Source organism: Pseudonaja textilis, chromosome 2, assembly GCF_049901715.1.
Source record: "Pseudonaja textilis isolate UNSWEBS1 chromosome 2, rPseTex1.2, whole genome shotgun sequence".
Taxonomy (NCBI): Eukaryota; Metazoa; Chordata; class Lepidosauria; order Squamata; family Elapidae; genus Pseudonaja; species Pseudonaja textilis.
This window is the reverse complement of record NC_141991.1, coordinates 14,939,206-14,965,212: the sequence shown is the minus strand read 5'-3', so window position 1 is coordinate 14,965,212 and position 26,007 is coordinate 14,939,206. Positions and strand designations below refer to the sequence as shown.

The 26,007-nt window shown below is 44.4% G+C and overlaps 1 protein-coding gene across 1 annotated transcript in view; it reads right to left on the bottom strand.

Annotated features, from left to right (window-relative positions):
• The window catches only part of SKIC2 (SKI2 subunit of superkiller complex), a 52,253-nt gene that overhangs the window by 22,415 nt on the left and 3,831 nt on the right, over positions 1 to 26,007 (bottom strand). Inside the window, exons 2-17 of the mRNA XM_087928568.1 lie at positions 23,948 to 24,066; positions 22,287 to 22,396; positions 20,788 to 20,905; positions 19,165 to 19,279; positions 17,605 to 17,679; positions 15,738 to 15,791; positions 15,108 to 15,331; positions 13,970 to 14,113; positions 12,419 to 12,564; positions 11,306 to 11,452; positions 9,008 to 9,092; positions 7,731 to 7,837; positions 5,616 to 5,762; positions 3,586 to 3,685; positions 2,517 to 2,729; positions 973 to 1,083 (exon numbers count right to left, since the gene is read on the bottom strand). Of these exons, the coding sequence (XP_087784694.1) occupies positions 973 to 1,083; positions 2,517 to 2,729; positions 3,586 to 3,685; positions 5,616 to 5,762; positions 7,731 to 7,837; positions 9,008 to 9,092; positions 11,306 to 11,452; positions 12,419 to 12,564; positions 13,970 to 14,113; positions 15,108 to 15,331; positions 15,738 to 15,791; positions 17,605 to 17,679; positions 19,165 to 19,279; positions 20,788 to 20,905; positions 22,287 to 22,396; positions 23,948 to 24,066 (2,015 nt within the window). The remainder of the gene's footprint in view (positions 1 to 972; positions 1,084 to 2,516; positions 2,730 to 3,585; positions 3,686 to 5,615; positions 5,763 to 7,730; positions 7,838 to 9,007; positions 9,093 to 11,305; positions 11,453 to 12,418; positions 12,565 to 13,969; positions 14,114 to 15,107; positions 15,332 to 15,737; positions 15,792 to 17,604; positions 17,680 to 19,164; positions 19,280 to 20,787; positions 20,906 to 22,286; positions 22,397 to 23,947; positions 24,067 to 26,007) is intronic.

Genomic DNA, 26,007 nt, shown 5'->3' with positions numbered 1-26,007 from the left:
GGTTTGTATTGGTTTTTATTTATAATTTAGACGTACTTTGGGTTCGGACCGAATTTCTTCCCTTCAAAAACTGTTCTTGGGAGAGGTTTTTTCTCCAGCCGATGGTAACTGGACATTGGGGGCCAAGTTGGAGGAATTAAAGGGACTTTACCTACTTTTGTGACTTGGTTGCTTTTGTGCCATGCCCTGGGTCATCACAGTTGTGTATCGGCAGCGGTGAATTGGCTGTGGCAAGTTGGCCGTTTATCCCATTCCAGACCAGGGGAACATGGGAGTGATCCAACCATTTGAGGAACAAGGCTGGAGAAGTCTGGGTCCCTGGGACATTCTCTCAGGAGCCAGGATAGGGTTCAAGAGTATTACAAGTTTATTCCATGCTACCCATAACCGATAGTCCTGGACTTAAACCACAGTTCATTTAATGGCAGTTTGAAGTTACAATAGCACTGAAAAGAGTGACTTATGACCGTTTATTACACATACCACCATTGCAGTTATCCCCATGGTCATGTGATCAAAATTCAGACACTCATCAAATTGGCTCATATTTATGACGACTGCAATGACCCACGGTCACATGAGTCGTTTTTTGTGACCTTCAGACAAGCTAAGTCCAAGGGGAACCCAGATTCACTTAACAACCGTGTCACTAACTTAACTGCGGCGATTCACTTAACAACAGTGGCAAGAAAGGTCACAAAATGGAGCAAAATTCACTTAACAAATATCTCGCTTAGCAACAGAAATTTTGAGCTCAATTATGGTCGCAAGTCGAGGACTACGTGTATAGAAGAACCTGATCTACTAAGGGTTGAGGCAAATTGGCGCCAGATTAAGAGTCAAGAGGCTTCAAGGGGGAGCTGGACTTAAGTCTCTCAGTGGGGCATAGAGACTCCAAACTGATGATGCGTTTGACCCCCCCCCTCCCCCGCTTGCCTCAACGATCTCAGCCTGGTCAATTCCTACACCTACCTTGACGAGGCCTTTGCTGAAAAGCATCTCCACTACCTCCTTGAGGATGGGCAGGATGCCACTGTGGTGCACTCCAATTCCACGTTTTAAAAGGTCAACCATGTGAAGAACCTGAGGGGGAAAAAAATCCCATAAGTGAAGGTTTTTTTTAGTAACAATGTCGTCCAACTTAATTAAAATTAATTTTATCCTAAAATCCAGGACTGGTGCTAGAGAAGACTTCCTACATTTCCCATCATCCTACCTCCCTTTCCATCCATCCATCTTATCTATCCTATCCTATCCTTTCCTATCCCTCCATCTACCCTATCTTATGTATCCTACCTTATCTATCCTATCCTATCCTTTCCTTTCCATCTATCTTATCTATCCTATCCTATCCTTTCGTATCCATCCATCTATCCTACCTTATTTATCCTACCTTATCTATCCTATCCTTTCCTTTCCATCTATCCTATCTATCCTATCCTACCTTATCTATCCTATCCTTTCCTTTCCATCTATCCTATCTATCCTATCCTACCTTATCTATCCTATCCTTTCCTATCCATCCATCTATCCTACCTTATTTATCCTACCTTATCTATCCTATCCTTTCCTTTCCATCTATCCTATCCTACCTTATCTATCCTATCCTTTCCTTTCCATCTATCCTATCTATCCTATCCTACCTTATCTATCCTATCCTTTCCTATCCATCCATCTATCCTACCTTATTTATCCTACCTTATCTATCCTATCCTTTCCTTTCCATCTATCCTATCTATCCTATCCTATCCTACCTTATCTATCCTATCCTTTCCTTTCCATCTATCCTATCTATCCTATCCTACCTTATCTATCCTATCCTTTCCTATCCATCCATCTATCCTACCTTATTTATCCTACCTTATCTATCCTATCCTTTCCTATCCATCTATCCTACCTTATTTATCCTACCTTATCTATCTTATCCTATCCATCTATCCTATCTTATCTATCCATCCTACCTTATCTATCCTATCCCATCCTATACTATCCCTCCCTCCCATCCTCCCACCCACCCACCCATCTATCTATCTACTTCTACATTATATCTATCTGTCTATATCTACCCTACCTATCACACATACAGACTCTCTCTCTCTCTCTCTCTCTCTCTTCCTTCCTTCCCCCATGCTATCCTATCCATTTAAATTTATTTGCCACCCATCTTACTGCAGGGCGACTCTGGGAAGATTACAAGGTCAAAAGCAACAAAACACATACATATATACATACTAGTGGCAAATAATATGCCTTATGATTAAAAGTATGGTAAAAAAAGGTGGTATAAAGATGGGGAGGGAAGAAACAGGATGTGCATGGGGTGAGGTCGGGGTCCGCTACTGGTCTGTCAAGCACCTCCAGAGTGATCCTCCACCGTTAAGGGCTCCTTGACTTCCGTCCTTCTTCGTCTTGGCAACCACCGAAGTCCTGAGTCTCAACTCCCATTCTGGCTATGCTACCAAGGTGACCCACCGCACCCGCCCCCCTCCCTGGTAGCCTTTTCCTTTTCCTCTCACCTGAGGCAGCTGCCGATCGGTTCCCTTCAGTCGGGAGATGCACTTCTGGAAGAAGACATGGATCTCACTTTTCTCCGTCGTGGTGGTCAGGTCGACGGTGGTCAGCATGGAGGCGTTTTCGTCACAGCGATTGCGAGAGAACGTGAAGGCCACCACCGGCAGTTGGTCCTTCTTGCGGAGCATGTCAATGAGGGAGAGCCAGATGTTCTTGTCCTGCGGAAATTCCAGATGTTTGCTCCAGGACTAGATCTTCCCCCCCCCACCCCCACACTCCCCGACTTCTTCTCTTTCAATGTGTTCTGACCCAGGCTTCGTCAAACGTACTTAAACACAAACTTGTTTTAAAAACGAAAACCTATTTTATTACAATGCTGGGAATTACTTTCATTCCCAGCCAGAACTAATTATAAACAGTTCCCCAAGATAAGCACACGCCTTTCAGTGCTGTGGAATGCTGCCCAAAACAGAACTCTCCAATTATAACAGAAACCAACCGAAGTACCAGGAAAAAAACAACCATACACAAAGCTTCAAGGAGGACTCAGAATCTATCAAACTACTTTGCTTCCTGCAAAGGTTTCGTCATCGAGGTCTGACTTTTATCCCTTATGGGAGGGGCAATCACCTCCTAGCTTTTCTCCTGAGTCGCCCCTTCTGTTTCAGCTGCTCTCGCCTTCTAGCAGCTCTGTGCACACACACACTGGGAACAGGCTCCCCTGGGTCCTCTGCTTCGCTGCTGCCAGACTCCGAAGGCTCCAAAGGCAGCACCCCATTCCCAGATGGTCCTGGACCCATCCTGCATCGGATGCAGGGCCCTCATTCAAGTCCACTCCAGACTCCCTGACTGGTCCCCTTTCTTCCTCACTGCTGCTGTCTGCACCGGCTGCCGGTGAACCACAACGCAATGTAATGCACCCAACAAAGGAGAGCATGAGAAGACACCCAAACATCTGGATCCATCCCGTGGGACGTTATTTTAACTGACTCTTTTTAGTGTCAGGAAAGGGAAATATTCATATTTTAATCACTGGTACAAACTCCTACTCCTATAAAGCTTAATTCAGCCCACCTGACCCGGCCCGGCTCCGGCGTGCATTGGCTGTTTGGCCCCAAAGGTCTGGGAGTGCTTGCTAGTTCGGTCCTTTTTGGCATCTACAGCGTCATAATACCTGGAAGGGCATCAGAGGAAGACAACACATTACAGGAAAGTTATTACATGATAATGTCATAAGAGGGATGTGGTGGCTCAGCATCTAAGACTTGTCGATCAGAAAAGTCGGCAGTTTGGCAGTTTGAATCCCTAGCACCGCATAATGGAGTGAGCTCCCATTACTTGTCCCAGTTTCTACCAACCTAGCAGTTCGAAAGCATGTAAAAAAAATGAAAGTAGAAAAATAGGGACCACTTTGGTGGGAAGGTAACAGCATTCCATGCGCCTTCGGCGTTTAGTCATGCTGAACATATGACCATGGAGACTTCTTTGGACAGCGCTGACTCTTCAGCTTCGACACTGAGATGAGCACTGCCCACTAGAGCCGGGTCAATTAGCACGTATGTGCGAGGGGCACCTTTACCTTTATTACATTGTAATACAGAATGCCTAGGTGGCATATTTTTTTCCTATGCTGCAAAAAAAACCAGAGAACCTTGGCCTGACACCCTTGAATTCCTCACTTCTGATTCAACTAGATAGAAAAAGAATCTGTGATGATCCAGGGCGTGGCACGAAAGCAACACAACCAACTAAGGTTGTGGGAAAAGTCAGACTTGGGTATTTTGGCACATAATTTCTCAATACTGGCTATGCCTTACAGCAATTCACTTGACTTCTAGTCAGGGGTGGGATTCAAATATTTTAACAACTGGTGCTGTGGGCGTGGCTAAGTTGGTGGGTGTGACTTGGTGGTCATGTGACTGGCTGGGCGTGGCCAACTCAATATCACTCACATCGAGGCACGCATCTCCTCACCTGGCCTCTCATGACTGTGGGGATGCTGCAACAGTCGTAAGTGTGAAAAATGGTCATAAGTCACTTTTTTCAGTGCCATTGTAACTTTGAATGGTCACTCCACACAAGCAAAGTACCAGCAAAGGAGGGAAAAAAACTCCAGAGAAGTTCCTGAGACAGGAAGTCTAGTCCTGTCAAGAATGTAATAAGGGGTAATGGAGAGGCAGTTTCTGAAAGCAACACCAGAATGTTTCCTTCCTGCCTTCCTTACAGGATTAGGCCAGTAATTTCTTCTAACAACTGGTTCTCCGAACTGCTTAGAATGTTAACAACCGGTTCTAATGAATAGGTGCAAACCTGTAGAATCCCACCCCTCTACTAGTAAACTACCTTTATCAATACATGGCGTTAAGGATCTTTCTTACTTAGAGGTTCAAGCTGAGGCGGGTCTGACAGCACTTCTCTCCTGCCAGAATGTGTGCTTTGGGCTATTCCATGCATAGTATGTATGTATGTATATATGTATGTATGTATGTATGTATTTATTTAATTTTGTCAAGCGATTATAACAGGTATAAGTATAAACATAGTTATGAATACATGAAATGGATACGAATAAGAAAAAAGAATAAGAAACAATAGGACAGGGACGGTAGGCATGTTGGTGCGCTTATGCATGCCCCCTACATGTATATATACATATATGTATATGTGGTGCCTATAGTTGTGTGTGGCTTTTCAGATGGTGATTGGGGTTTTGATGGCTGGTTATTAAGTCAGTGGTTGTTGCATGGGTTCCGGCACAAGTCTGAAAGCTTGGAAGACTAAATCTTTGGCCCCGGTGACTGACCCAGATTGGATCCTGCAACATTATCCTGGGATAGGTATATTTGCCTTTGTTTGTGAGATATAAAAAGGTTGCCCAGATATGTTCTGGGATACATATGGATGCTTTTGCCTGCTGCGGGAAAGGATGTTTGTTTGAGGCAGGTTATAAACCTATGATTAAAACTCAGTAACGTTTCGACCATTTCATAGTGGCTTTTTTAAAAAAATCATTGCCAAAGGTAGCTTTAATTCTCATGGAAATAGAGAAGGAGAAGTTGGCCTGGAAGGTATTATAAGGGATCCTCTGCCGATCCTGAGCTTACCCCTTCGTAAGGAACGTCCCGCGGGAATCCACCAGGAGGAAAAGCTCGTTCTGCGTCTTCTGGCTATTTCCAGTGTACAGATAATGCTCCAGTGGAACAGGGCGCTTCAGTGTGCTGATCACATAAATCTTCTTCCGTTTGATTCGCCTGTCAGAAGCAGGAATCCCACAAACAGGGTTATTTTGGTGAGCTCTTCCTTCCCTTCTCCAAAACCGTGCTGTTCGGAGAACATACAACGAGATGTATAGCAATAGTACTTAAACTTATATGCCCCTTCACACCGCTTTACAACCCTAAGTGGTTTATAATTGACACCTTGCCCCCAACAATCTGGATCCTCATTTTAATGACCTCGGAAGGAGGGAGGACTGAGTCAACCTTGAGCCAGTGAGACTCGAATTGCCGGAAGTCAGCAGAAGTAGCCTGCAGTACTGCATTCTAAACACTGGGCCACCACAGCTCCCATAACCACAATTGAACCCCAAATTCCTTGAAACTGTTGTCAAGGGAGTTTTGCTCCGTTTTATAACCATTCTTGGCCAGAGTTACGTGAAGCACTGCAATGGTTAAGTTTGCAACACGGTTGTTAAGTGAATCTGGCTTTTCCATTGATTTTGCTAGTCAGGAGGTCACAAAAGGTGATCCTGTGTTCCTAGGAAACTGCAGTCCAAACAAGATTTGAGGCCTGTTTTTAATTCTGAATTTAGACTCCATGGTACGGACACCAGGAGAGCTTTGATCCACAAAGACCGCAGGTAGTCCTCGACTTATGACCGCCTATTGATCCCAACATTTTTGTTGTTGAGCAAAATGTTGGTTGAGTTTTCCTCCATTTTATGACCTTTCTTGCCTCACTTGTTAAGTGAATCACTGCAGTTGATGTGTCAGTAGCCCGGTTGTTAAGTGAATCAGTAGCCTGCTTGTTAAGTGAGGGCCGCAAAAAAGGGATCAGGTGACTCTGGGACACCGCGACGATCATAAACATGAACCCAGTGGCCAAGCGTCGGAATTTTGATCACATGATCATGGGGATGCTGCAAAGGTTGCAACTGTGAAAAGCAGTTGTAAGTCACTTTTTTTCAGTGCCGTTGTAACTTTGAACGGTCACTAATGGAACTGTTAAATTGAAGACTATCTCTATATTGCCGACTTCTGGCTTAGTCTCTTTCTAAAGAAGACTAGAAAAATTGCTAGAACAAAGGCCACTGGGAGCCGTGTTAAGGTTTCTAGATGTTCTCATTTCAAACTCTGATCTTAACCTCTAATATTAACTTTAAATGTGTTGTGTAAAAAGTACGTATGACAATATTCCCTCTATTTCTACACTTTTTAATCTATTCTAATTTTTAGTACAGCCAATCTTGTGGGGATTTTTTTTAAAAAAAATCCTTCCTATCCATCATCTCTCATCCACTTGGAAGGATGTGATTAGGTATGCTCAAAAATAATGTGATTATTATTTGAATGTTGTAGCGAATAATTGAAAAATGAAGGATTGTGTGCTGATACAGATGTGCATAGCAACATTAGGCCATGCAAGTCTGATTAACGTAGTAAGTCCCATTGTATTAATATTACTTTTGTATCAAAATGAATGACACTCAAGATGCCACACTGTCCATGAAATGATATTGATGTATGTTTTTTAAAAAATAAAACTTGACCAACAAAAAAAGATGTTCTCATTCCATAATCAAAACCCACAAGAGGAAGGGAGCCACTGAAGTATTCAAAAACATTTATGAGGCCTTAGAACAGTGGTGGCTAACCTTTTCGGGGCTCCTGTGCCGATAATTGTGCTTGCGCTCGTGTGACAGCACTCAGAAGGCAATGCATGAGGGTGCCCCCCACGCCCCTGCACATGCGCACATGACCCCCTGTGCACCACACGTCTCTGTGCATGTGTGTGCATCTCCCACCACCCCCCGCCCCTGAGCATGCGCACCAGATACCCGGCAATCAGCTGGCGGACAGGTGGCGCACACGCATGCACAGTACACCTGCTCTGGGTGAGGGCTTGCATGCCGATAGTAATGGCTCTGCGTGCCACTTCTGGCATGCGTGCTATAGGTTTGCCATCATGGCCTTAGAAGCTGCAGGACCTTTGATGCTCACCCAATCCAGTCAGCAAACTCCAGGGTGTTGGGGACGGTAGCACTCAGCAAAATTATGTTTACGTGGTCCGGCAACATGATGAGGACCTCTTCCCAAACCACACCACGCTGAGGAGAAAAGAAAGAGAAGAATGCCCCTGAGCATGTGAAGAAGGATGTCTAATGTCCTTCCGCTGTGGTCCAATAAAAGGAATGAAGGGACAATGTAAAGTCCTAACCAAGGAGTCCTTAAGACATTGTCCTTCCATAAATAAGGGATATATCAAAAGAATGGGCCTTTGACCCATACATTCTCTATCAAGTTTATACAGAGCAACGAAGGACACAAGTATTTCCCCTTTTATATAGGCAGTGTCAACCCTGAAGTGAACCTGGCTGAGGCCATCTTGGAGGCTTCAGGGTTGCCACACAACGGTGGGAAGCGGGGAAATAGCTAGGTGGGATTTTGTAGCCAAAAGAATAAAGCTTTCCTGTGGGAATCAAGGACATTCTCACAGGTGGCTGGCCAGGGGAGGAGTCAAGTAACCAAGCAACCGGCCAGCACCTTGATTGGACAGTGTGACCAGTGACTTGGGGGAAAGGGGCAACTTTTATTTTTTAATTAGGTGAAAGCTGTGGGAACTTTCAGAGTCGTCTTCCACCAGTTGTGCCAATATGATGCATCCAGTAAATTGTTCTTTGAGGAATTTGTCTGCCTCAGAGTTCTGCTTTCTAGGGGTGCATTACTTGGAACGCTGACAGGCAGTCCTCGACTTACGACCATAATTGAGCCAAACATTTCTGTTAAGCAAAACATTTGTTGTTGAGTGAGCTTTGCTCTGTTTTACAACCTTTCTGGCCACCGTTGTTAAGAGAATCACTGCAATCGGTAGGTTGCTAAGTGAATCTGGCTTCCCTATTGACTTCGCTTGTCGGAAGGTCGCCAAAGGGGATCATGTGACCTTGCGATACAGCAACCGTCAAAAGCACGAACCATTTGCCACGCGCGCCTGAATTTTGATCACACGATAGAGGGCGGGAATGCTACAAAGGTCGTAAGTGTGCAAAAAGGCTCATGTCACTTTTTTTCAGGGCCGTTGCAACTTCAAACGGTCACTAAATGAAGAATTGTAAGTCAAGTATTGAGAAACAGCAAGAGGGAAGCTGGTTGAAGACCATTTGAAGAACATTCTAGAAGCCCGTGAGTTTCCACCAACCCAAACTAAATACCTCAGGACTGCTCAGGGCCTGATTTCGTCCGTTGTTTTCATTCTTGGTGTTTTTTTTTTCCCCCCTTACCTCAGAATCATTAATGTAATGCACTTCATCGAAGATCACCCACTCAAGGTCTCTGAGGACATCGGAGCCATTATAGAGCATAGACCTTTGCAAGTAAGAAAAAAGAAAATGGCATTTCTAAGACAGCATTATCGTTCTACAACAGCTAAAAAGATTTGGGTTGTCAGTTTGGCCCTGCTTCATTATTAAAGTATGAAGGGATTTCGATTTGAGAAAGGCACCTGAATTAGAAAAAGTCAGTTCTGGCTGATAGATGTCCTGCTTTCAAAAGAAAACAGAACTGGCAAATACAGCTGCAGAAAGTCTGTAGAGATTTTTCAGGAGGCAACTGGGTTTTCTTGTTTTTCCTTTTCAAGACGTTTCGCTTCTCATCCAAGAAGCTTCTTCAGCTCTGACAGGATAGTGAGGAATGGAAGGATTTATATTCACTGCAGACACTGGTCATTTGTACTCCTTGCAGACAACTGGATTTCCAGAGGAAAAAAAATTGCAGGATACAAGAACCGTCTGCACAACTCAGGTGACCCTGAGGACACAGACAAACCTCCAAGTGGCCTCGACGACCCTCTAAAAGGATGCAAACAACCATCTGCTGATCTCGGGATGCAGCAGCCGTCATAAGTATGAGTCGGCTGCCAAGCATCCACATTTTGATCACATGACCACGGGGATGCTATAACGGTCATAAGTGTGAAAACGGCCACAAGTCACTCTTTTCAGTGTTTTTGTAACTTTGAACGGTCATTAAACAAACTGTTGTAAGTCAGGGACTACCTGTATTCAGCTTTTACTAACCTTGAGGTACATTAGGCAGATATAGAAGTACATACTCCCTGATGGTTGTGAGAATCACACCCTTGTTTCTGAAACTTCACCATACTGATTCTGAAGTTGACATTTGGAATTGTTTAAATGTACAACATTGCTTTCTTATAATATCTGGGTCCAACCGTTGAAACTGCTTAGGAAACACATCTGAATAAAGGTGGAAGCTCATAAATTCATGCATCTCCAAAAAAAACCCCACAAGGAAATCTAATTGCTGTCAAGTTCAGTTAGTCTTCCCGAGAGGAGCTCACCCCCAGTTGTCGGCCCTATGCGATTTTCCTGTCAGCTTTTCTGTCATCGCTTGAGTTACGCCTGCAGTAGCTAAATGATCGGGAGTCACACGGCTTCAAAGCAATGTCTACGGCCGGCAGCTTGTGTGATCGGGAGTCATAGGGTTTCGTAGCAAGGTCCACAGCCTGCCTTCCTGTTAGGAATATAAGTCACCTAACAGGTATTTGGGTAAGAAATATATAAGCCAGGATAGACATTTTAGTACTATATCTTTAAGAAAATGCAAAACAGTAGTTGGGTGTGGTTTTTCAAACGGCCATAAGATGGAGCCAGAAACCTGGTTTGTTTAGTCTGTGTCTCAGAAGAGAGTGTGAGTAAGTCTCTCTGTTTCCTTCTGTTGGAAAGTATTGCCGTTGCTCCATTTCTTCTAATTGACTGATATTACTGGATTTAATGTAAGTCTGATACTGAACTGTTTATGACACTGGAATTTGATATTTGGATTATCCCTGGATTGAAAACTGACTGATTTAACTTGTTAATGATTTTGGATTGCTTATTTTGGACTTTGCTTAAACCTTTCTGGAAGTAAAAACCTACATTTACTGTACAGTGTATCTGCGTGCTCTGTGTGTATTATTCAAACACTCCTCTCAAATACGTCTCCCTGTATGCACTCATTCTCCTAACGGGGAATTACCTCAACACCGCCCCCTGAATGGAAGCCCACAGATGACATCAGGCTGACAATTGCCTCTTGAAAAAGCACCTTTGGGACAAAAATGACCTGGATGACTAAGAATCTCTGTAGACTTTTAACTGTGCACTTTGGGATGAAAAACCCTTCAAATGGTATAGGAGTTTGAACAGATTTCCAGAAAAATTGCAGACTACAGGAACCATCTGCACTACTCAGGTGACCCTGAGGACACAGATAAACCTCCAAGTGGCCTCAACGACCATCTAAAAGGACGGAAATGACCAGCTGTCTGCAAAGAGTATAAATCTTTCCAGTCCCAAAATCCTGTCAGAGCTGAAGAAGCTTCTTGGATGAGAAGCGAAATGTCGTCAAAAGAAAAAAAACAAGAAAGTCCAGTTGAAAAAAAAACACCTTTGGGACAATCATGACCTGGATGATGGAGAATCACCACAGACTTTCATGCCTCATCGTACCATCCAGCCATCCTGCCCACCCCCTTGCCTGAGGGACAAGCCTTCTCTCTTTGGCCTAGCCCTCACCTGAGAATCTCCGTTGTCATGATGAGGCAGGAGGCGTCTGGATGCAGCTGAACGTCTCCTGTCAACAAGCCAACATCCCCGAAAGTATTCCTGAAATCCCGAAACTTCTGGTTGGAAAGCGCTTTGATTGGGGATGTGTAGATGGTGCTGCAAAAAGAGGCCGAGAGGGAAAAAGAATGAGACATTTGGAAGATCCTGGAACTCTAAAATAACCTGAAGAGCCGCTTTGTGTGTGTGTGTGTGTGTGTGTGTGTGTGTGTGTGTGTGTCTCAACCTTGGCAATTTGAACCCAAGTGGACTTCCAACTCCCAGAATTCTAGAAATCGATCCACACATCTTCAAATTTCTAAGGCTGAGAAACACTGCATTGGGAACACTTATAACAGGAGTCTCCAAACTTGGCAACTTTAAGACTTGTGGACTTCAGCTTCCCAGAACTCTCCAGCCAGCTTTGGGAGTTGAAGTCCACAAGCCTTAAAGTTGCCAAGTTTGGAGACCTCTGACTTATAATATATGCAGGAGGAAGAGACTCTTCTAAGCCAGGGGTGTCCAACCTTGGCAACTTTAAGACTTGTGGACTTCAACTCCCAGAATTCCTCAGCCAGCTTTGCTGGCTGAGGAATTCTGGGAGTTGAAGTCCACAAGTCTTAAAGTTGCCAAGGTTGGACACCCCTGTTCTAAGCAGAGATAGTCTTCGACTTAGGACCATATTTGAGCCAGGAATTATGGTCAAGATACTTGGTAAATGGGTCACCACCTGGGGCCTGGTGCTTGAGAGTCAGTTTGGTTTAATGGTTAAGGCGCCAGGTTAGATACTAGGTGCCTGTCAGTTCTAGTTCCATCTCGGGCGTGGAAGCCAGCTAGGTAATTTGGGGCCAATCGCGATCTCTCAGCCCATGACGTCAGGCTCAAGTGACAAAGCTGGTTAGTCAATTCCTACTGCAACAAATAGACCAAGTTTAGTTGATCTGAAAAAAATAAAAATAAAAAAACGGAGGACCCTGAATTTGTGGGCAAAATGCTAGAATGAAAAATAAAAATATGCCTTTGGATCAAGAAGATGACTTGAAAGCATGACACGAAACCGGCACAGGAAAACAAGGACATCCTCACCGTGTCATGTGCTTCTGAGACAGAGCAATGGCGTATTCAGCCACGACGGTCTTTCCCGCAGAGGTGTGGGCGGCGACAAAAACCGAATCATGCTTCTCCAAGTGGAGAATTGCCTGTTTCTGGAAAACGTCAGGTTCAAAAGGCCACTGGAGGGGGAGGAGAGAGGAAATTTATCAACACACAGCGCTTCACTCCTGGCATCCCAACAGAACTGGTGTCAAAACTGATTCGGATTCTATCCCTGCCTGCCATTTTCCTCACAGCTTGATAACCAAAACAGAAGGGAGTCCAGTCCCAGAGGTGCCTTTTTTTTTTTTTCCCAAGAGGCAACTGGACTTCCTTGTTTTTTTCTTGGAGGACGTTTCGCTTCTCATCCAAGAAGCTTCTTCAGTTCTGACTGGATGGTGGGGAATGGAAGGATTTATACTCCTTGCAGACATCTGGTCATTTGCATTCTTTGTAGAGAGTTGTTGAGGCCACCTGGAGGTTACCTCAGCATCACCTGTGTAGGGCAAAATGGGTTGGCTGCAGGATGTTTTCTGCCCTGTGGCCCTTCCCTGCTGAAGACAGGCACAGGCTGTTGGGGATGAGTCTGTGTTGTCTGCATCTCAAACCGAAGTGCAAAGGGTTCCTGTAATCCTGCAAGGGAGGGGACGAAATTCTTCGGGAGGGTTGGGAGAGGCGAGCCTGCTGGGCCACGTGAAAGTTCCTTCACTTTGAGGTCACCTAAGGGAACTCTTTGAAAGGCACAAGATTGTTTCTCAAAACACAAAGGAAGTGTTGGGTTGGTGAACAATGGACCGTGGGAGGCCTTGAGAGAAAAAAGGGGAATTTTACCCATGCATCTGTCTGTCTGTGGAAATGTCTATGGAGGTTCTCAGTCATCCAGATCATGGCTGTACCAAAAGTGCCTTTTTTTTTTTTTCAAGAGGCAACTGGACTTTCTTGTTTTTCATTAAAGACATTTCGCTTCTCATCCGAGAAGCTTCTTCAGCTCTGACTGGATGGTAGGGAATGGAAAGATTTATGCTCCTTGCAGACAGTTGGTCATTTGCATTCTTTTAGAGAGCCGTTAGGCTACTTGGAGGTTTATCTCTGTCCTCAGGGTCACCTGAGTAGTCATCTATCTCCAATCTACAACACAGTCCTTTCAACAGTTCCCAGATGGCTCCACGCTCATTTGCACTATTCAGACAACCCTGAGGACAGATAAACCTCCAAGTGGCCTTAGTGATTCTCTAAAAGGAAAGAAATGACCAGCTGTCTGCAAGGAATATAAATCCTTCCATTCCCCACCATCCAGTCAGAGCTGAAGAAACTTCTTGGATGAGAAGCCAAACAGCTTCGGAAAAAAACAAGAAAGTCCAGTTGCCTTTTGGAAAAAAAAAAAAAAAAGCACCTTTGGGCTTTCTGTGGGAACCTTTAGAATTGGTTTTGCTTCTTCTATGCTATGGATCGATCAGTAAAATCATACTCTTGGTAAAATTTATGTCCCAGGAGTTTTTCCCGCCTGCATATGCTAATGTAACTGTTGACAACTGGTGGTTTTACCTTGAAGGCTGGATCAGGAATTCGCTTGTAGAAATCGTCCACGGGGGAGCTTACATCGACCAGGATAGCCCACTGTTCTTTAGGGGGCACTGTGGCAGGGGCAGGTGTGGCCTGTGGGGCTGATTCGGGGATGGGTGTCACCTCCTGAGAACAAGGGAGACAGGCCAAAGCAGTTAATACGGAATCCTCCCAAGCTGTTTTCTAGAGCTAACACAGCATTTCCAAACTATGTTAGGTTTATAGCGAGGTTCATAAAATGGAAACATTTAAACACATTCCCTTTGCTTCTACCCATCAAAAGCTTCCTAGCTGATACTGCTAGCTTGTTTCAGAAGACTTTCAAAACAAACTGGAATCACGATGAGTTAATAGCTCGAGATATGGGCCAAAATCCAGGGAGAATAAAATCCACATCAATATAATAATCTAATATAATAATCTCCTCTGAAACTGAGAGGCTGGGTAAAGGACAAGTAAAAGAAAAGGCGTCTGTTCATAACGGCAATGATTTATCCTGATATTTGAAGACAACCAATACATCTCCAACCATTGGCTCCAATAGTGTTACTTCTTAGCAGCACCTCCATCTTGGCCATCCCAGCCCAGAAAAACCAACTGGTCCCAACATCCATCATCTCAGGTTCACTTTTCCCATTTCTCTAGAGCCCTTAAGGGTCCACATATGTGACAACTTTAAGACTTGTGGATTTCAGGTCCCAGAACTCCTCAGTCAGCCATTCTGGGCATTGAATTCCACAAGTCTTAAAGTTGCCAAGTTTGGAGACCTTTGTTCTATAAGCAGGGGTCTTCAAACTTGACAGCTTTAAGACGTGTGGATTTCAAACTCCCAGAATCCCTCCTCCAGTCATGTTAGCTCAGGAATTCTGGGAGCTGAAGTCCACAAGTCTTAAACTGGCTAAGTTTGACGACTCTTGCTCTACAGCTTTCCAGATCTTGCTGGACCAAAGCTTAAGGATGCTGGGAGTTGCAGGTCACCTATATCTGAACTCCAGTTTCTCAATTCTATAGCTCGCTATAACCTACCTTTGTCTCCTTCCTGCTTCTGACCTTGGGCTGCTACATCTCATATCACTATGCACACCTATGAAGTGAAACCTGTATGCGGACACATCCTTACCTTAAGCACCAGTTCCTCCAGGCTGTTCACTCTGTGCAATGGGGCTGGTTCTGAGGGAGGGATCTCTTCTTCCCTTGCTCCTTTATTCTTCCCTTTCTTCTTTCTCTTCTCTACTTCCTCTGTCTTCTCTTTGCCTTCTTCATCACTGGAGGCCTCCAACTCAAAGGCATCCAGGGCACCCAGCAAATTGGTCAAATTCAACAACCCCGGGGAGGCCATGATCTCTGAAGAAGCAAAAGGAGAAAAATCTGAACTCTTTTTAAAAAAAAAAAGAAACGTAGGTGGAGAAATCTTTAGGACTTCTTTAGGTAGAACCTACTTATAAATCCGCTTTCATGCTGACATATGCTATGTTATTTTTTTTTCCCCAGCTAACGGTCCCTAATATTTTGGGGTTGGTCACACATGTAATAATATTAGAAATGAATGTTGTGAATAGGGTTGTTCTGACCTGATCTGTGCTGGACACGGTTCAAACAGTGAAATGAAGACCAGGCCAGAAAGTTTCAAGACTGAAACCCTTCTGGCAAAAAAATAAAAATAAAATTCAACCTTGAGATGATTTGCACTCCTTTAGTTGTAGCACTCCTCATTTTCATTTCACTATTGAGGCTTTGATTTTGCTATTACCTTGTTTGGTGAATTCCACTCCTTTCTTCCATCCAGGTGGCACGGTCAGCAAATCTGAGAGGGAAAGAGAAAAACACTGAAGCAGATGTGTAAACTTCAAACCCCAGAATTCCATAGCCAGCATAGCTACTGTTGGAAATCTAGGAAATGTAGCACTAATGATGCTACCTAGTAATAGCCATGAAACATCTGCAAGAAAACATCCAAGCGAAGAGAGCACCAAGGATCCCACAGGTCAACCCCGAGCTGTAAATATTCTCTTCTATCGGTATTTCGGGAACTGTATTCCACACACCTGTGAAGGCTGGGAAACACTGGTCTAAACCATTCCATGAATTTTTCGGATGGATTAAAATGCTATCAATAAATCTACCATGAAACACACTCCATTCTTTAGTTTGGTTTTAGCTTTGATAGCAACAGCACTTAAGACTTATATACGGCTTCACAGTGCTTTACAGCCAAGGGTGGGCTGCTGGAGGTTCACAGGGTTTGAGAGATCCTCTAGCTAAGATTCTGCACAGTTCAGAGATCCTCAAATCCCACTGAAGGCTGGCCCTGCCCACCCCTCCCCTCCCGTCCCAGGAGTCCCCATGTGGCCAGGGGTGGGATTCTACTGGTTCGCACCTATTCGCTAGAACCGGGTGTTAACATTCTAAGCAGTTCGGAGAACCGGTTGTTAGAAGAAATTACTGGCCTAATCCTGTAAGGAAGGCAGGAAGGAAACATTCTGGTGTTGCTTACAGAAACTGCCTCTCCGTTAACCCTTATTACATTCTTGGCAGGACTAGACTTCCTGTCTCAGGAACTTCTCTGGAGTTTTTTTTCCCCTCCTTTGCTGGTACTTTGCTTGTGTGGAGTGACCATTCAAAGTTACAATGGCACTGAAAAAAGTGACTTATGACCACTTTTCACACTTACGACTGTTGCAGCATCCCCACAGTCATGAGAAGCCAGGCGAGAAGAGGTGTGCCTCGATGTGAGTGATGTTGAGGTGGCCACGCCCAGCCAATAACATGACAGCCAAGCCACGCCCACCACCTAAGCCACGCCTACAGAACCGGTTGTTAAAAAATTTGAATCCCAACCCTGCATGCGGCCCATTCTGGATTGTAGGTAAGTGCAGGGCATGCGCGGAAACTTGGGGAGGGGGAAAAATGGGCCTCCCTGAAGTTTGGGAAGGCCAGAAACGGAGCCTGGGGAGGCCATTTTCGCCCTCCCAGAGGCTTGAGGAAAGCCTCCAGAGCTCGGGGAGGGCAAAAACGCCCCCCCCGGATGCAGGAGGCTGACTAGGCCACACCCACCATGGCCACGCCCACCCAGCAACCGGGCAGAAAACCCGTTGCTAAAATTTCTGAAGCCCACCCATGTTACAGAGCTCTCTAAGCGGTTTGCAGTCAGCCTATTGCTCCCCCAACAATCTGGGTCCTCATTTTACTGACCTTGGAAGGATGGAAAGCTAAGTCAACCTTGAGCCAGTGAGATTTGAACCGCTGAACTGATGGCAATTGGCAGTCAGCAGAATTAGCCAGCAGTACTGCATTCTAACTACTGCTCCACCACGGCTCTTTAAATGCTAGGAAAGAGTCTCTGGGCAATTATTTCAGTTCTATTTCCATCTGAGTCTTGTCGATATTGTTTTGGTTAATAAAACTATAAAGTACCCAGATAACAGAATACAAATAACCCCCCAGTACAGCTCTTTTATGCCAGACACCAATTTCCTATCCTCCCTGTCTCTAAGTATCGTAAATGGAATCAACTATATTTTGGAATCTAGTCAAACAGAGGGCAGGGGGCATTACAAAAAACCAGAATGGTCAGGATTGAAACAATAGAGCCGTTGGCTGGAATAGACTGACTTTACCTTTCTCAAAGTCAATGTCCTCTTCCTTATCTTCTTGAGCCTTAATCAGTTCCAAGCTAGGTTCATCTATCCCACCTGAGGAGATTGTATTACAAGAGAGGGATTATTAACAGTTAGGAGCTTAGTTACCTGAAGGGGAAAATTCTGCAAAAAGAAGTTGCACGTTCTATAACCAAATTAGAAGAATACAAAAGCCAACTAATTGATCTGCAATAGGGGTCCCAAACCCATGGACCACGGCCCATTCCTGGGTGGGTGAGGGAGGGGCAGGCTGGGGCACACGCAGCTTGACTTGTGCGAGTGGCGGGCTGGCGTGTGAACACACACACACACACACACACGTGTGCGCCACCTGACTTGTATGAGGCCTGGCTCCCCTCTCTTCCCCGTTACCAGGTTGCTAAACCTCAAATGTCCAGGACCACTGATCTACAACCCATAAAAAGTTTCCAAAGCCCCTGACAGTAGATGAAACACTGTTCCTTGACTTCAAGTTTATTCCTGTTTATGGTTCTGCCTTCAAAGTTATAAACTCTGATAACAGAAACGGGAAAGAAACTATAGGTTGACAATGGCAACTTCTTATAAGGAAAACCTGCGTAAAATGTTCTATAGGTGTCACTTCCCACCGGCGAGATTAGCAAAGATGTTTTAAAACATGTCCGCCAAATGTTGGAAATGTAATCAGATACCGGGCACGTACTATCATATGTGGTGGACATGTGCAAAAGCAAAAAAAAATTTTTGAACAAGAATACATACATGGTTAGAAAAAACGCTAAAGCAGCATACAGATTACAAGCCAGAAATATTTCTGTTAGGTATAGTACCAGATAAGTATAATAAAGGGAATATGTATTTGATATTACATGTTTTGACAGCAGCAAGAATTGTATTTGCACAGCACTGGAAAAATGAAGAAACACTTACAGATGATGGTGTAATTAAACAAATACTACCGTATTTCTCATATAATAAGGCCGGGTCTTATTTTTTTTTTTTTGAGCCCCGAAAAAATGGCTAGGCCGTCTTTTCGGGGGTGACTTAATTCCCCACCCCTTGCATCTTTGGGTGGGTGGGCAGCGACGGCTTGGAGGCTGACCTCGGCGTTGGTGGGGCACTTCGTATCGGGGTCAACGCAGGCAGCACCATATCCGGGTGTGCAACAAAAGAACTTCCTAACGGCAAGCCCCCCCGCCATTTCCCCCCCCCATTTCGCATGTTTTAATATAGGCCTTAATTTGGGGGGAGGGGCTTAATGTCATTTCATGCCTATAAAACATGCTGGGACTTCCTATTGGGGGAGGCCGTATTGTTGGAGAAACAGGGTAGATTGTGCAGAAATGGATAGATCGACATTAAAGATAAAAGAAAATGAAGACACAGAATATTTTCAAACATGGGACTTTTTTTTATCAATAGTTGGATAACAGAGGTAGAAATTAGGAACTGGAAAAGTATTATGATGTAAGCAAAGACAATATGCTCGTCACAAAGCACTTATATGTATGTAAAGAGGAAATGTATAAACTGTTAAAAAAATAAACTGGAGACCCACACCTGGCCAGAAGGGGTAGTTGGTGGCACTGCCTCTCAGGGATTCGGAGGGAGGGCCAGGAGCTCGCTGGAAGGAAAGAGAATTCTTGGCTGATAATCCCGTGTTGTCCACAAGTGCCTGGAATTGAAGTCAAAAGAGGGAGCGTGAGGAATAATGGATGGAAACTGAACAAGGAGAGATTCAACCTGGAAATAAGGAGAAATTTTCTGACAGTGAGAGCAATCAACCAGTGGAATAGCTTTGTCTTCAGAAGTTGTGGGAGCTTCATCACTGGAAGCTTTCAAGAAGAGACTGGATTACCATCTGTCAGAAATAATGCAGGGGTCTCCTGCTTGGGTCGGACAAGATGACCTACAAAGTCCCTTCCAACTCTGTTAATATCTTTATGTGCATGACTGCATTTCCACTCGTGCCAGAAATACTATTACTAAATTTGCAGATGATACAACAGTGGTGGGACTCATCTCTGGGGGGGGGGGAGGGGGGGGATGAGTCTGCCTACCGAGATGAGGTAGGCCGGTCGCTTTCATGGTATGGAGACAATAACTTGGTCCTCAACACCAATAAGACTAAGGGGCTTATAGTGGACTATAGAAGGAACAGATGGGGCTGGTTCTGGTTCACCCAGCCCTTGCTTATCAATGGAGACCGAGTGGAGCAAGTGGCCAGTTTTAAGTTTTTGGGTGTTACCCTAAAAGAGGACCTGACCTGGGGGGCTCCCACTGCAGCACTGGTCAAAAGGGCCCAGGAGAGATTATACTACCTGAGATTTCTCAGGAAACAACTGAATGAAAAATTCCTGGTGACCTTCTACCGCTGCACTATAGAGAGTATCTTAACTTACTGCACCTCTGTATCAGGGGTGGGATTCAAGTTTTTAACAACCGGTTCTGTGGGCGTGGCTTAGGTGGTGGGCATTGCTTGGTGGTCATGTGACTGGGTGGACATGGCTTGGTGGTCATGTTATTGGCTGGGTGTGGCCAATTCAATCTCACATCAAGGCACGCATCCCCACACCTGGCCTCTCATGACTGTGGGGATGCTGCAACAGTCGTAAGTGTAAAAAATGGTCATAAGTCACTTTTTTCAGTGCCATTGTAACTTTAAATGGTCACTCCACACAAGCAAAGTACCAGCAAAGGAGAGAAAAAAAAATTCCAGAGAAGTTCCTGAGACACGAAGTCTAGTCCTGCCAAGAATGTAGTAAGGATTAATGGAGAGGCAGTTTCTGTAAGCAACACCAGAATGTTTCCTTCCTGCTTTTCTTACAGGATTAGGCCAGTGATTTCTTCTAACAACCGATTCTCCAAACTGCTTAGAATGTTAACAACTGGTTCTAGCAAATAGGTGCAAACTGGTAGAATCCCACTTCTGCTCTGTATGGTTTGCCAATTGCACAGTGGCAGATAGGACAGCGCTCCAGAGGGTTAACATCATTGCCCAGAGGATCATTGGTTGTCCTCTCCACTCTTTGGAAGAGCTTTATAGCTCCCGCTGCCTTAAGAAAGCACCCAATTTTGTTTTTTGTTTTAAAGTAGGCCCCCTGGCCAGCACCATCTCTTCACCTTTTTCCTTAGAACTCATTACTCAAAAAGGCTATTTGGGGCTGAAATCTCATCTCTCACCTCTTTAAAACCCAGCAGCTCCCCGGTGGTGGGATTGCGCTCAGCCTGGAGGGTGGAATGCACAGGGGTGACCTCCAGGGCGAAGAGTGACTGGACATCCTTCTCTCGGGGCCAGAACCTGCCTCAGAACAAAAAGGTGGAGTTAAAACATTTTGGCTCCCTTGATGGGTCGATGCCAACTCACCGCAGCCAGACAGGTAGGTGTGGCTACCTGAGTGCCGGCAGGTGGGCATGGGTGGGTAGGCATGGCCAGGTCAAGGAGAAGGATTAGGTGCAGCCAGCTCAGATGACTTGGGGAGCCCCTGGGTGGGCGTGGCCAGACGGATGCAACTTTGTTGGTGTGGCCAGATAACTAGAGCATACAAAACATTTGCTAGATCAATACTTGAATATAGCTCATCAGTCTGAAACCCACATTACGTATCTGATATTAACACAGTTGAGAAAGTCCAGAAATATTTCACAAGAAGAGTTCTCCACTCCTCTACTTGTTGCAGAATACCTTATGTCACCAGACTCGAAATTCTAGACCTAGAAAACCTAGAACTACGCCGCCTTCGGTCTGATCTAAGTATAGTATATAAAATTATACAGTATATTGCAATGTCCTGTCAATGAAGACTTCAGCTTCAACCATAACAATACAAGAGCACACAATAGATACAAACTCAAGGTAAACCGCACCAAAGTTGAGTGCAGGAAATACGACTTCAGCAACAGAGTGGTCAATGTCTGGAATACTCTACCTGACTCTGTGCTTTCTTCCCCAAACCCCCAAAACTTTAACCTTAGACTGTCTACTATTGACCTCATCCCTTTCCTAAGAGGTCTCTAGGGGGCGTGCATAAGCGCATCAACGTGCCTAACGTCCCTGTCCTATTGTTTCTTTTATTCTTCTTATATGTATCCATGTATTCATAACTATGTTTTTACTTATACCTATTATCTTGTAAGCAATTGACAAACCAAATAAAATAAATCAATAAACGTGTTTGTGTGTGTTTGGGGGGGTGCCTGGTGGGCGTGGCCAGGTGGGCACAGAACAAGGCGCCCGGGGCAACTGGACATGCCAGCCAACTTGGCACCCCCGCCAGAACAAAAATCACCTGGAAATGTGCTGGCAAACAGGAAAGCTGCAAAAGATGAAAGGCAAAGGGGATGGTTTTCCCTCCCTCTTCCCCAATTTGAAGAAACACCCCCTTTTTTTCCCCCTTCTGCCTCCTGAATAGAGGTTTCTCTGTTGAGTTTGGCAGGGAAGCGGGGAGCTGGGTGGATTCCACCCGCCCCCAAATTTGGAGAAACGCTGCTGCACCTAAACCTTCGTGTCGACCTGGCCACGCTTACTCACCCACGCCCCACCCCAGCGACACTCAGATGGCCACGCCCACCTGGCTGCAGTGAGTTATCCCATTCCTCCCCTCCTCCTGCTACAGATAATCCCCTCACCCACTCTTCGCGTTCCTATTGCAAGCAACCCATCCCGGCTGCCGGGGACTCACCTGTGAGACCTCTCAAAGTCATGGATTGGAAGCCATTCCGGGCTGTTGAGATAATGCTGCTCCAATTCCGAGGCCAGATCCTCAGCATACGGGGGTAACCCATGTGGCAGCTGGGGAGGTGGGCGAAAGAGAAGGAAGAGGTATCATTTCCTATTTAACGCCATCCAGAAAACATTATTTGCTGCAACTCAGAAGCAAAGCGGTACTTCTTCAATCGGGGTTTATCAGAGATTTCCAGGGTTGCAGGTTATACTGGGAAGCAGAAAAACATTGTGGAAGAAGACGGTGGCAAATTATTTCTATACGTTTAGTCCTCGATGTAATGACCACAGTTGAGTGCAAAATTTCTGTTGTTAAGTGAAACATTTAAGTGGGTTTTGCCCCAATTTACGACCTTTCTTGCCACAATGGTTAAGTGAATCACTGCAGCGGACAAATTAATAACACAGTTGTTAAAAGAATCTAGTTTCCCCATTGATTTGTCCCTTCTAGTTTTTATGCATAATGAGAGTCTATGCACCGAAGACAAATTCCTTGTGTATCCAATCACACTTGGCCAATATTCTCTTCTCTTCTCTTCCATTCAATTCCATTCCATCCCATCCTACCCTACCCTATTCTTGAATTCTATAGTGAATTCTATTCCATTCCACCCTATCCTACCCTACCCTATTCTGAATTCTATTCTATCCTATTTTGAATTCTATTCTATCCTATTCTGAATTCTATAGTGAATTCTATTCCATTCCACCCTATCTTACCCTACCCTATTCTGAATTCTATTCTATCCTATTTTGAATTCTATTCTATTCTATCCTATTTTGAATTCTATAGTGAATTCTATTCCATTCCATTCCATTCCATTCCACCCTATCCTACCCTACCCTATTCTGAATTCTATTCTATCCTATTTTGAATTCTATTCTATTCTATCCTATTTTGAATTCTATAGTGAATTCTATTCCATTCCACCCTATCCCTATCTTACCCTACCCTATTCTGAATTCTATTCTATCCTATTTTGAATTCTATTCTATTCTATCCTATTTTGAATTCTATAGTGAATTCTATTCCATTCCATCCCATCCCATCCTACCCTACCCTATTCTTGAATTCTATAGTGAATTCTATTCCATTCCTTTCTGCCCTATCTTACCCTACCCTATTCTGAATTCTATTCTATCCTATTTTGAATTCTATTCTATTCTATCCTATTCTGAATTCTATTGTGAATTCTATAGTGAATTCTGTTCTATTCCTATTCCTATTCCTATTCCTATTCCTATTCTACTCTACTCCACTCCACCACTCCACTCTACTTTACTCTATGGTTTGCTTGACAGAAGATTGCAACAGGGGATCACGTGACCTTGGGACACAACAATGGTCATAAGTATGAACCAGTTGCCAAGTGTCTGAATTTTGATCAGTGGGCGGGGAGGGTTTCCGCAGGCCATGTGGGTGGCGCAGCCTTGTGTTTCTGCACAGCCTGGATTAATTCCTTTTGTGGGGGGGTGCTCTGGGGGTGAGATTTCTCTGCAGCCCACCAGTGGGCCACAGCCCACTGGTGGGCAACCACTGGGCTAAGACATCAAAACCCAACGGGCCCCATTGTGGTTTTGCTTCTCCTTTCAGGACAGCTGAAGAGCTACTGTACTCACTGTGGTCAGTGGAAATCCCTCCTTGGTGGGTTCCTCTTCGGTGATGAGCTCAAAATGACCGGCACATCCAACCTCCAAAATGGAAAGAGGCAACTCTAAAGGTCCTCGGGGAGGGAGGACTTGAAGAAGACAAAGAGGCAAAGATATGCTAAGACAATCTGTCGCTACCTATCGGTCAAACCTCTGCTCCTGTTAAGGTTGCTTTCAAATAATATATACTCTTGGGGCAACAGTATCCACAGGTGAGGATCAAAATTGGCAAAATGGCAGCAGATATGAAAGAAAGGGGCTAAGATCAAGATCATGCAGATTTTTATGTCTCCTCTCCCTAGGGATACTCCTGATTACGGAACTGGAACAGACCATTTACATGACTGGTCCCAATTTTATCCAGGACAAGAATTGTCAAGATCGCCTCTAACTAAGAAACACATACGGTCTAGCGAAACAAATAATCCAGGATTCTTATTTGAGGCAAAAATAATCAGGCTGCAGAAGTCAATAATACTGGGGGAGGGAGGGAAGAGTGGGATGGGAAGGAGGGAGGGAGAGAGGGGGATGGAAAGGTAGAGGGGGAGGAAGGAAGGAAGGAAGGAAGGAAGGAAGGAAGGAAGGAAGGAAGGTAGGTGGCTGGACTCAGTTACAGCAGCAATGGTGCATCACTGGAATATCCAAAGGGCCAGATTGAGGACAGATTGTCCTAGAAAAAATATATCTTATTATCCAGTTGCTAACAGTTGCCACTTGCTTTGATAGCACATAATCAATCAGTCTCCTTTGCTCTATGCTCCCTAAGCTTCTTTGTCGACCTCAGCTCTGCTGGAAGATAAATCCCAATTCTGATATCCTGAAGTCAAACATTGATTAGATTGGTTTCTAACACCTATAATTAGGAATGGGGCATCTTGTTGTTTGTTTCAGGCAGCAAAATGCCTGGATCGCATCTTGATTGTAAGAGATCACACAGCTGCCCTCCCAAAGTCTCTTGTTTCTCCATCAGTAAAACTCTCTGAATTTTGCTTCACTTCATCTGCCCGCAGAAGTACATGGCAGGAATTTCATGTTTAATTTTGACTCATGTGGAAGCTCCGTTTTTTTTTTTAAAAAAAAAGATGTGCCAACATAACTACAAGAACTGAGACATCCAAAAGGTTAAAAAAAAACAACCAATGCATTCCTAGCAGAAATAAGTCATCCCTCCCACAGAAAGACCCCACCTCTGTGTTTACAGCACTCAGTAGAGAATTCAACTGAAGAGAAGCAGGATGGTCCTTTGGGAAATTAAAACAAGGTTTTCAAAGTTTTTCAGGCTGTGAGACCATTAAAAAAAACCCGGAACCTCTTCTTAAGAAGCAAAGCTCTACCGGCCAAAGTCAGTTGTGTTGGAATTAACTTTTCCCCCATTCCCAGTTTCTAATGGAACTTTTTGAACATCTCACAGAAACCTAGCATTTGGCAGAACACAAGTTTGAACCCCAATTTAACACGCTGATTACAGCATCAGAGTCCATAGACAAGAATCATATGGGTCAAAGAGACATAGAAAGAGAAGGAATCCCTTCTCAAAGCCCAGATAGCTTCAACTTTGTGGTCAACTAGATTATGTTTTGAGAGATGGTCTAGAGGCACTTAGAGGCTTTGTGATCCTGGGATTCATTCCTTAGTTCCTGGAATTTCCTTCCTCAATATTGTAATATAACCTTTTTTGTAGCTCTTGTCATTTATTACTGTTTCCTATTTATGCAGTGGTATTTCCCATCCTGGACAACTTCAAGATGAGTGGACTTTAATTGTCAGAATTCCCTGCCCAGCACGTATAATGAGTGAGGAATTCTGGGAGTTGAAGTCCATCTTAAAGTTGACAAAGTTGGGAAATACAATATTTATGTTTTTTATATCTTGCACAACACCTACAGTTGCTTGGGCAATTGAGGTTGCTTAAACATTGAACAAAGAAACAAGTAATGTAAGGCTATTATTTATTTGCTTGGCAATTAATTTCTCCAGCCTGCTGCAGTTACGCTCTCATTGCATCCAGGAAAACAAAAGCTAGGCTGCTG